At 46.9% G+C, this 11,169-nt stretch overlaps 1 protein-coding gene across 1 annotated transcript in view; it reads left to right on the top strand.

Moving 5' to 3' along the window:
• TF (transferrin) overlaps positions 1-11,169 on the top strand; it is a 66,869-nt gene that overhangs the window by 10,157 nt on the left and 45,543 nt on the right. Inside the window, 7 exon segments of the mRNA XM_006883422.1 lie at positions 818-926; positions 1,326-1,500; positions 2,728-2,829; positions 3,952-4,007; positions 5,817-5,995; positions 7,108-7,285; positions 10,279-10,424. Of these exon segments, the coding sequence (XP_006883484.1) occupies positions 818-926; positions 1,326-1,500; positions 2,728-2,829; positions 3,952-4,007; positions 5,817-5,995; positions 7,108-7,285; positions 10,279-10,424 (945 nt within the window).

The raw sequence follows: 11,169 nt of genomic DNA, 5'->3' as shown, positions 1-11,169 counted from the left end.
TCCTTGTTTTTCAATGCAGCGTAGTATTCCATTGTGTGAATATACCACAGCTTCTCTATCCATTCGTTTGTTGATGGGCACCTGGGTTGTTTCCAGCTCCTTGCTATTGTGAACAGAGCCGCGATAAACATGGGTGTGCATTGGTGATTGATTTTATAATGCACGGGAATGACTGTATGAAACACAAGAGGAATGAAGAATAGTGTGAAATAAAATGTGTATAACCTTTGTGACAAACAGTCACAGGACATATTTTATGTGATGTCATTCCTTCTAAAATAATTTAGACTTACCAGTTGTTGTTGTATGCTGTTGAGTCAGAACTGACCCATAGCTGACCCTCCCATGGGTTTTCAGAGGCAATGAATCACACAGGAGATTGCTCATCCTTCTCCCACAGAGCAGCTGGTGAATTTGAACTGTGTGCCTTATTTATAGCCTATATATAACCTATATATATAACCCATGGTGGACAGTGTTGGCTGGAGCTTCCCGACTAAATCAAGCCCGGAAGCAGGAGCGGTATCCACTTCCGAAATGGCTTGTCTCCGGAAACTCTATGTACGAACAGCGCTCAGGCTGTTTGTTCATAGGGTCGCTATGAGTCGTCTACGACTTGACGGCATTAAACAACAACATAAACTTTGTGAGTAAACCAATATAAAATTTTTTTTCATTTAGATAAAGAATACAGACAAGAAAAATCTTAGAGTATTTAACCTGGGCTTGCTAGAGTTGACTCTGTGGCAGAAGTTTAATGTTTGGTCTAGTCCCTGGAAGTGAGGGTTTCACTGTGGTCTGCTCTACCCTCTTGCAGGACAAGCGAGCCGATGCTGTGACTCTTGATGCCGGCTGGGTGTACGAGGCAGCCCTGGCTCCCTACAACCTGAAGCCCGTTGTGGCAGAGTTCCATGGCTCAAAAGAGAGTGAGTTCTCCCAGGGCACCCAGAAGGACTTTGTTTGGCCGGTGCCGAGTTTTTGATGGGCATTCCTTATCCATGCCATTTGCGGAGAATGAGGGGCCCTGGTGGCCGCTAAACTCCCATATCCGGTTCTCTGTGGTGCTCCTGATACCAGCCCTCTGAACCCCAAACTATGCTCACAGAACAGATTGTGAGCACGGGGCCTCTGAGTATCTGGGATGATTCCAAGTGCACCTCCAGTAGCCCATGAAGCTTTTCCAGACTCTCACTTCCTTCCCATCCATGCCAATAAGAACAGAGCTGCTGGGCCCCCTTGCCAACACAGGAGTCCATCACCGATGTCCAGACAGTTCCTCCCAGGGCCCACGTTGAGGGGCTCTCATTTACTCTGTCTCTTTGTAGAACCGCAGACTGGATACTATGCTGTGGCTGTGGTCAAGAAGGGCGGCGACTTCCATCTGGATGGTCTGCAAGACAAAAAGTCATGCCACACGGGCCTGGGCAGGTCGGCCGGCTGGATCATCCCAATCGGCAAGATTCTCTGCTCCTTGCCACAGCCACGCGTGCCCATTGAGAGTGGTAAGACGGCAGGAGGGAGTGTACCCTCAGAAAGTGGGGGCCACAGGGTGACTATCAGGTGAACAGAGACACTCTTAGGTGAGGCGGTCTGGAGGGGTGAGGAGTGGAGGGGGCGCCAATAAAAATCAATTCTTTATTGTAATCTTACATAAGATCATTGCTGTAAATAGACACTTTTCTTTCTTTTGCATAAAATATAAGCTTCAGAATCTTTTTAATTAAAACACTCGTGAGCCCTGAAATGCATAAATGGAAAAGAGAAATATCAGAGTAAAGCATTTATACTCACAGATGTTTAATTCTGTGCAGCCAGTAATGTAAGGATGTAAGGAGCTCGGGGAGAGGGGAGGTTAACATGTTATAAATTGTACTTCTCTACTGGAGGTTTACAAGTCAGACCCACCAGCTTTTCTGAGGGAGAAAGATGGGCAATTCTTTCCACTGGGGTCTTGGAAATCTGGCGCAGGGCTGTGAGTGTCAGAACTCACCCAATAGTAAAGGGTTTTATCTTTTTGGGGGTTATTTTGGGGTTGGGTTTTTTTGCATCATACATATACACATGGAAGTATATTTCATTTTATGCCTTAAGTAACACACACACACATACACACACACGCTCTCCCACATGCATGCATGCACACCTCTTCATGACCAAGCAGCCCTTGGGGGTAACAGCTGAGGCTTTTCTCCTTTGAGCCCCCTCTGGGCCAGCGGTGGTTGAGCAGGAGTCCGGGGAAGGGTACCAGGATCCCTGCAGAGGCTTTCAGTCTGGATTATGGTGCCTGGGCATCTATTTCTCTGGAACTCCTCCCTGCTTGAGGTTGACTCCTGCCTCATCCTGCTGGAAGTTTCTCTGGTGGCCTTTGGCCTGCGCCTCCCCTACCCAGACCTCCCATCTCCAGGGCGTGACCCCCAGGGGGGATCTTCATCTTACAGGGGAGGTGGGAGAGCTCACAGCCCACTTGGAAGGTGAAAGCCCAGATCAGCACCTTGGGGAGGAGGATGAGATGGGGGGTTTTTTAGTCCTGTTTGGGAAGCTCTGATCTTAGAGTTGACACCAGTAAAGGCAGCCTGGCTTGGCCTGTGTGCACCATTCTCTGTGCTCTCATGAACCCAGGCTGGACCATACAATGGGCTGTTGTAAGCCTGGCACTTGCCCTGACGTCGTTTCTCTGTGTTGAGCAGCGGTGGCCAACTACTTCTCCGCCAGCTGCGTCCCCTGTGCGGACCGGAATCGGTTCCCCAAGCTGTGCCAGCTGTGTGCCGGGCCCGACAAGTGTGCCTGCAACTCCCATGAAAAATACTACGGCTACACGGGTGCTCTCAAGTGAGTGAGACGTGCTACCCCATGGTGGTCACAGATGGCCATGTGGCCTCAGCCTTAGACTCACGCACTTGCCCCAGAGCAAAGTCTGGTGTGCTGACAGGCAGTCAGGAGCCCAGATTCCCTCCCAGCGAGGGGCTTCTGAGACCCGGCGCTTTCCATCCTGTTCCCTTTCATCCTGCTCCAAGACATGCTTGCCTAGCTGTGTGAATCTCTGCCTGTCACCCTACCTTTTTGTCCAGAACCCCTGAATCTGGAAGGACAATCACATTGCTAATAGCCAAGCCCTTTCTTTATGGACAGTCCTTTTGCCTCTGACCTCTTTCCTGCTTTACTCACCAGCCTGCAGACAGCTCACTTAGCAGATTTCTTCCTCCTTTTTTCCAATGTTGTTATGCACCATCACATAACTCATAGCTGACCCTCCTGAAGGTTTTCAGAGGCTGGAACTCACACGAGAGGCGTTCCCATCGTTCTCCCATGGAGCAACTAGGAGATTCAAACCATGTGCCTTTGGATTGGCGTCGCAACTCCTTACCGCTAAGACACCCGAGGTCCATCCTAAAATGTCATCTAAAGTGTTATCAGGCTCTCGTGGCCTAGTGGTAAAGAGCTGCGCTGCCAACCCAAAGGTACCTGGTTCAAATCCACCAGTTGCTCCAGCAGAGAAAGATGTATAATCCCCATTTGTGCAGTTTATCACCTCTGAAAACCTGCTGGAGGGTCACCCAGGAGTCACCTCTGACTTGATGGTCCCTAAAAAACAACAGCAACAGCATGTTATCTAAGCCAACGGCCCATTCCCAGCTTTAGAAGATGCCTTGTCTACTTTTGCAGCCTTGTAAGATGCTATCTCTTTATCCTTCTCCTCAGAAGCGTAAATATTTTCTGCATCAGAATCTCTTCATTTGCTTTTTGCTCTTTGGGGATCTGAGTTGAGAAGCCTCCAGCCAGGGCAAGCGAGCGTTGGTAGCTCCCTGGATGTCAGTACCCCAGGGGGCCGGCTACCCCTTCTAAATTAAGGAAATGGCAGCTCTCTGCCCAGGGCTGGAGTGTGTGACCAGAGCCCCCATCCCCACCCTACATCCCACCTCGGCATCCTCCTAAAGCGTTTCTTTCCCACAGATGTCTGCAGGATGGGGTTGGAGACGTGGCCTTTGTCAAGTACGAGACGATCCTTGGTAAGTGGTGGGGAGAGAGGCTCTGCCGGTCCTCTCCACGCAATGGAGTTTCTTCTTCTGCCTGGCTTCTGCTTTCTAGATGAACACACTGACCTCCTCTTCTGCCATCATTGCAGTTCTTTGCCTGCTCTGAGGTGTGTCCCTGGGTGTCCCTGTGACTCTCCTACCTAAACTGGACCTCTTTCCACAGTCCAATCTCCTCTGCTTCCAGGGACACTGTTACCATCTACAGGGTTTGAGGTTAGCCTGGCTGACTGTAGCCCGTCTGTCTGTCCATGTGCTGAGGGCAGACTGTGCAGAGGCAGGAGATGCGGAGGCTGTGTCACCACCCTAGGCACCAGAGCCGCCTTTGACATCACTATTTTCGCCTTAAGCTGGCAGTGGGTCACGAGCAAGCCAGTCTCCTCTGTGTTTGTGGCTGTCAGTGAGCCCTCTGGCCTGCCTCCCCCAACCCAGGAGGGAGCCCTGAGGGGGTACCACAGCTCCCGGTTTCTGCCAGCAAAGGCGCTCATCTTACTTTTTTCTTTTTTTTTTTTTTTCTGGATTCTTTTTTTTTCTCTATAATTATATTTTATTAATTTTCATAAACATTTACAGAGATTTTGGGCTTCCACTCATTCATTGTTGCACTATTCTCTCTACCCTACTCCCAGTTTGTTCTTGTCCAAATGCCACAGTGCTTGTCAAAGCCAGTTCTTTTTTTTTTTTCAAAGCCAGTTCTGATTAATCTTCTTTGTCAGTGTGTCCTTTGCCATTCCCTATCACTCCTCCCTGAGAGAGACTTCACCCTGAGTCATAAGGAAAAGGGGACGGCGTATTCTCTTAGCTACTTCCTGCTGAAAAGGGACGCTGTGGGTTTCAGGGTGAAGATCTTCTCTCACTACTCTAAAGGGCCCCTTTGGCAGTAGGAAACACATAGACTATTATGGAGATTGATTTTGGAATTCAGATGCACTCTTATTGATTGTGCTTGGCTGTACATGTACATATCCTTCAAGATGTATCATGGGGGTGTTGCAACCTAGAAGACACAAATTTGACTAACAAGTTATAAGTACATGAGTCCAAAAATTATGGAAAAGTAAAAGAAAAGATTCTTTCATTGTTTTACAAACACTCCCCCAGGTCCCCTCCACCATGCAGCCCTCGCTCTAGTCTCCTGTGATGACAGAAATACCCAGTTACATCTCTCTTTTAGACGGTTCTCTCCCTCCTCTGTTTCAGTGCAGTATACATTATTGAACCCATCTTACTCAGTCTCTCCCCAACCCCAAGGACAGTCCCATTCTACAACAGTGGCATCATGTAATATTTGTCCTTTTGTGACTGGGATATTTCACTCAGCATAATGTTCTCCAGAGTCAACCATTTTGAATAATATTGCATGAGTTCCTTGTTTTTTAATGCAGCATAGTATTCCATTGTGCGAATATACCACAGCTTCTCTAGCCATTCGTTTGTTGATGGGCACTTAGGTTGTTTCCAACTCCTTGCTATTGTGAACAAAGCTGCAATAAACATGGGTGTGCATATATCTGCTTGGATGTCAGCTATGGTCTCTTCAGGGTATATTCCCAGTAGTGGAATTGCTGGGTCAAATGGTATCTCTATTTGCAACTTTTTGAGAAAGCGCCAAACTGCTTTCCACAGGGGTTGCACCATTTTACACTCCCACCAACAGTGAATCAGGGTTCCAGTTTCTCCACAACCTCGCCAGCATTTGTTGCTTGCTGTTCTGTTAAATTTTGCTATTTTGACTGGGGTGAAATGATATCTCATAGTTGTTTTACTTACTTTTTTCTTCCCCAGAGAACATACCAGACAGTACCGAGAGGGGGAACTATGAGCTGCTTTGCCCAGACAACACCCGGAAGCCGGTGGATAAGTACAAGGAGTGCAACCTGGCCTGGGTCCCGTCTCACTCCGTCGTGGCCCGAAGCGTGGATGGCAAGGAAGATTTGATCTGGGAGCTTCTCAGCAAGGCTCAGGTATCCTCATCAACCTTCCTCCCCTTCTGCTTTGTAGACCTTCCCTTACTTGAGTTTGGGGTGGGTTTTTTCCCCCCTCTTCTTGCCTTCATGATATTCTAAAAGTCCTTCTGTGCTCAGCACACAGCAGGGACCACTCCCCACGCTCCCCTGGAAGTACCAGGAGATACACCCCAGAGTGGGGATATGCTAGCCAGCTGTGCTATCAACTTGACTCTTGATGAGGCTCCTTATTGCTCTGTTCCATTCCTTCCCATCAAAACAAACCCTTCATGGAGAGCAATCTCCACTTCCCCCAGGAAGTCCTCCGGAAAGATTCCTCTTGCACTTACACTTCCTCTCAGACTGTTTGCCAAGGGAACTGCAAACCCAGCTTGCTTTTTTCTCCTGTGGAGCCAGCATCCTTCTGACCAGTGAGCGTTTCCATGGCAACCGTGCAGTTTCCATATGAATGAGATTCATGCCTGGACCTCCAGGCTCTCTCCACTTAGTTGGAGGAGAGGGATACAGAAATCTGTTTAGGAAAACAGGACATGTGGCTGGGGTCTAGGAGGGCTGGGTGTGGAGAAGACAGAGAGCGGGCAAAAACTTTCCACGCAACTTTGACAAGTGTTGTGGTTTTAAATTTTGTTTTCAGGGCCTTTCTCTTCTATTTATTTTTTTTAATTGAAATTTTTTTTGTAATTTTTGTATTGTGATTTTAATGAAAGTTTATAGAAAAGTTAGATTTTCATTCATTCACTGTTGCACATTTTCCTCCCTGCCTCCACCCCGTCTACCCTTTTCTTTCATTCCCATTAACCTCCTTTTATTTTTCTTAATTTTTTTAAATTATTTTTTTTGTGTGTGTACCGTCAAATTAGATCAGACTGATACATACAGGAGGAGATTGCCTCTTCTTCTCAGCAGAGCATCTGGTGAACTCAAACTGCGTACCTCTGGGGTTGAGTGCAGCTTTTTACCACTAAGGCCATCAGAAGTTCCCTCCATGAAGTCCTTTTTTATTAAGTTTTATTTAAAAAATTTCATTCATTTTTGCAGACTTTCTTTCCTCTTTAGTCTCATTTTCCAATTACCCTTGCTCAGTCTCCATTCACTTTTCCCGCCAACAGGAAGAATACGGCAAAGATAAACAAGGATCCTTTAACGTCTTCAGCTCCTCTCATGGAAAGAACCTGATGTTTAAGGATTCTGCTGAAGGATTTCTTAAGATTCCCTCTGGGATGAATGCCTGGATGTACCTGGGATACGATTATGTCACCGCCTTTCGAAATCTAAAGGAAGGCAAATGTGAGTATCCAGGAGGGGCCTGGTGACAGCAGAAGCTTGGGAGACGCTGCACGAGTGGGGTCTAGGGACTGAACCTTCTTGGATTTCTGAGAACCGTTGACTGCCCTGCCAATGCTGCCCAGTAACGGACTCATGTTAAATGGTTTTGGCACTTATGGGATGAAGGGAGCGCTGGTGGCCTCGTGGTAAAGGAGCTACACTGCCAACCCAAAGGCACACAGTTCAAACCCACCAGCTTGCTCTGCTGGAGAAAGATGGGCAATAAGATCCTGTGTGATTTTCTGCCTCTGAAAACCCTCTGGAGGGTCAGTTCTGACTCAATGGTACACACAGCAACAATATTATGGGATGCGCCTAACATTAACAGAGGCTTTAAGAGAAATTTTATATTTATAATAAATTTGATTCGGACTGGGAGGGTGGGTGTGTCGGAGTCAGTGAGGCTGTCTCAGGACAGGGCAGGCTTCAGAGCTGTTGTATATTGGGTCGCTATGAGTCACAGGAGACTCGACAGCACATAACAACAACAACAGCAGCAGCAGCAGCAACTCTTTCACTGGGATAAGTCAAGGTCAGCCTGGTCACTTTGTGAAGTCCATTAAACTCACACAGAGTAGGTGAAGATGTCATGAAATTGCAATACCCTTCCCCTCTCCGTGCAGTACTGTCAAGCAGAGAGAGGTTGGCCCTACGCCTAAATTTCTTTGAGTTGCTGGGAATTTGTCTGATGGTTTATTCACTCAATGGGCATTTATTGAACCTCTAGTGCAGCGGTTAATCTGCTGCAAATGGTTTGTGTTTGGGCCCCACACGGGGTTAAGCTCTGGTCAAAGGACAAAGTTCTCATTGACTAGCCAGAAGGTTTGTGTTTGGGGCCCACATAGTGGTGCTTGAGTACGAAGACCTCACAGCCTCGCACACCCTGTGAAACAGTTCTGCTCTGCTCACCCAGGGTTGTTGTGACTCAGAGTCAATGCGACCATAACGAGCAACAGTCAGAACTCACATCAGGTGCTGGGTGCACGGAGGTGAGCAGAACAGAGACTCTGCCAGAGCCCAACGGGGAGGCGAGTGGGGAAAGACAGATGTTTAATGAGGAGTCCCGCTGCCAAGTCGCCAATTGCACACTGAGAGAACTGCTCCGTGGAAGGAAATCAAAGGAACATCAAGATCCTATGACAAGGCAGAACCAAGACAATCCAGCCACAGAAAAGGGCGTCAGGCAAAGGGTTCCCTGAAGAAGGGGTGCTTCAGATGAGTCTGGACCATGGGATCCCATGCAATCACTGCCTAGATCAATGTAGGCTGTGGGGGACAATGACAGGGCTCTTTGATGGCACTGAAGTTCTTCTTCACAACAATAACACTAAACAAGAAAAGGGCAGGTCATTACATACTCTTGAATAAAATCGAGAAGTGATAGTATTCCCCCATATTGGCTTTGCAGAAGGAATAATAATAAGGGGAATCTAAATGATAAGAATGAAAGCTCTGGTGGTTTAATGGTAAGGAGCTGTGCTGCCAACTCTAAGGGATGCAGTTCAAACCCACCAGCCGCTCTGTGGGAGGAAGATGGGCAGTCTCCCCTTATATCATTTACTGCCCCTGAAAACCCGCTGGAGGATCAGCTACAGGTTGGTTCCAACTTGAAGGTACGTAACAATGAATGGGAAGAACCCAGACACAAGAATGCGTCTTTTGCTCCTTCTACAAAGATGGTGCTGAAGTGAAGAAGGAAGCCCCTGCCCCTCCCAAAACGGAAGCCAAAGCAAAGGCATTAAAGGCCAAGAAGGCGTCCTGAAGGGCATCCACAGACACACAAAAAAGATCCGCACGTCACCCACCTTCTGGCTGCGTAAGACGCTGAGACTCCAAAGGCAGCCCAGATCCCTCCGGAAGAGCGCCCCCAGAAGAAATAAGCTTGACCACTACACCATCATCAAGTTTCCCTGACCACTGAGTCAGCCATGAAGGAGATAGAAGATAACAACACACTTGTGTTCATTGTGGATGTCAAGGCCAACAAGCACCAAATTAAACAACCTGTAAAGAAACTCTATGACACTGATGTGGCCAAGGTCAACACCTTGATGAGGCCTCATGGAAAGAAGGCCAATGTTTGACTTGCTCCTGACTATGATGCTTTGGATGTTGCCAACAAAATTGAGATCATCTAAACTGACTCCAGCTGGCAAATGCTATTATTTTTTTTTCATTTTTTAAAATTATTATTTTGTGTGTATGTGCCATCAAATTGGATCTGACTGGTACAGCAGGAGATTGCCTCTCCTTCTCCAGCAGGGCATCTGGTGGATTCAAACCACAAACCTTCAGGATTGCGGTACAGCTTCTTGCCACTACAGCTGGCTGATACTAAATGCAAATTTTTCCTCACAAAAAAAAAGAGCATGTGTCTTTTTTTTAATAAGATTTTTTTTATTTTAATTGTGATTTTCATGAAAAAGAATGTGTCTGGATTTGTAGTGCCCTCAAGCCAGCTGTGATTTGTAGCAACAACTCTTTGACTAGCAGATCTGAACCTTGGCCTATTCTGTGCCATCTGCTTCATCTCTGACACACTCAAAGTGAGAGACTCCTCAAATAGAATCTACTTGTTTGAGGTTGGAAAACGGCAGCATCTCGTTGTTGTTGTTGTTAGGGCCCATTGAGTTAAGTATGATTCATAGTGACTGTGAACAAATCTGAACCCTGTCTGTCCTCACAATCTTGGTCACACTGGAGTCCATTGCAATAGTCAATCCAGCTGTTTATAAAGATTCTTCCTTTCTTTCACCAACCCTCCAGCTTCCCAAGCATGATGTCCCTCTCCATGGAATAGCCTCTCCTAGCAACAAGCCCAAAGTATGTGAGGCAAGGCTTTATCACTTTTGATACCACCGTTATCACCTCTGCTTGAAGACCGTAGCATTAATAACTGCCCGGTAATTGTGTGGTCTCGTCTGATCTCTAAACTCCTTTTTCTAATGCCACAGGCCCTGAGGAAGAATGCAAGAAGGTGAAGTGGTGTGCAGTGGGCCACGCGGAGAGGGTCAAGTGCGATGAATGGAGTGTTAACAGCGAAGGGAAAATAGAGTGTGAAACAGCAGAGAACACTGACGACTGCATTGTCAAGATCATGGTACATTACCCGGGGCAGCGTCCCTTCACTCAATATTCCGTGCAGTGGTGTGGAAATGCTACCTCTTAGGAGACTGGCTCTCAGTTGCGATGGGCACAGTCTCACTCCGGTCAGCGCCTTTGAGCATGCGGCTCTAAGACCCCTTGGGGTCTTATTTTATTTAAGCATTAGGTGGAAGGGCAAGCTGCATCATCCTCTGTCTTCTGGTCCTGCCTAAGAGGCAACCTTGATAGCACATTAAGGACCCATATTGATTCTGAAAGCCGCTCTTACGTTTTGTTGTACTGATCAGAGGAATATCTGTGTGTGTTGTTGTTATGTGCCATCGAGTCGTTTTCTCTTGAAGAATTTTGAAAATCAAAATCCTGAATGACCAAAAAGAAGACAATTTTAAAAAATGACTTGTAATCTTATCCTTTTAATTGAGATTGTAGTATCGTATTATCCTAACTGTTGGTAGATGCTATGATGCTGGCTCAGATAACATCTTCACAGACTCTGCTGTGCATAAGTCTATGATCGTGGTCACTGTGTCAAACCATTTTATTGAGGCTTTACCTTGGTTTCATTGACCAACCACTATGTCTTTCTTTAGGAATTACCCTTGCGTAAGGACATGCTCAAAGCATGTGAGATAAAGTCTCACCACTCTTGCTTTTAAGTGGCACATTTGCTACATCTCTTCCAAGACAGACGTGTTTGTTTCTTGGCATTTCATGGTATATTTGACATTCTCATCAGTGCC

The sequence above is a fragment of the Elephantulus edwardii genome, unplaced genomic scaffold (genome assembly GCF_000299155.1).
Source record: "Elephantulus edwardii isolate Elephantulus edwardi_28Jun2011 unplaced genomic scaffold, EleEdw1.0 scaffold00027, whole genome shotgun sequence".
Classification (NCBI taxonomy): domain Eukaryota; kingdom Metazoa; phylum Chordata; class Mammalia; order Macroscelidea; family Macroscelididae; genus Elephantulus; species Elephantulus edwardii.
This window is presented reverse-complemented; position numbering and strand designations above follow the sequence as displayed.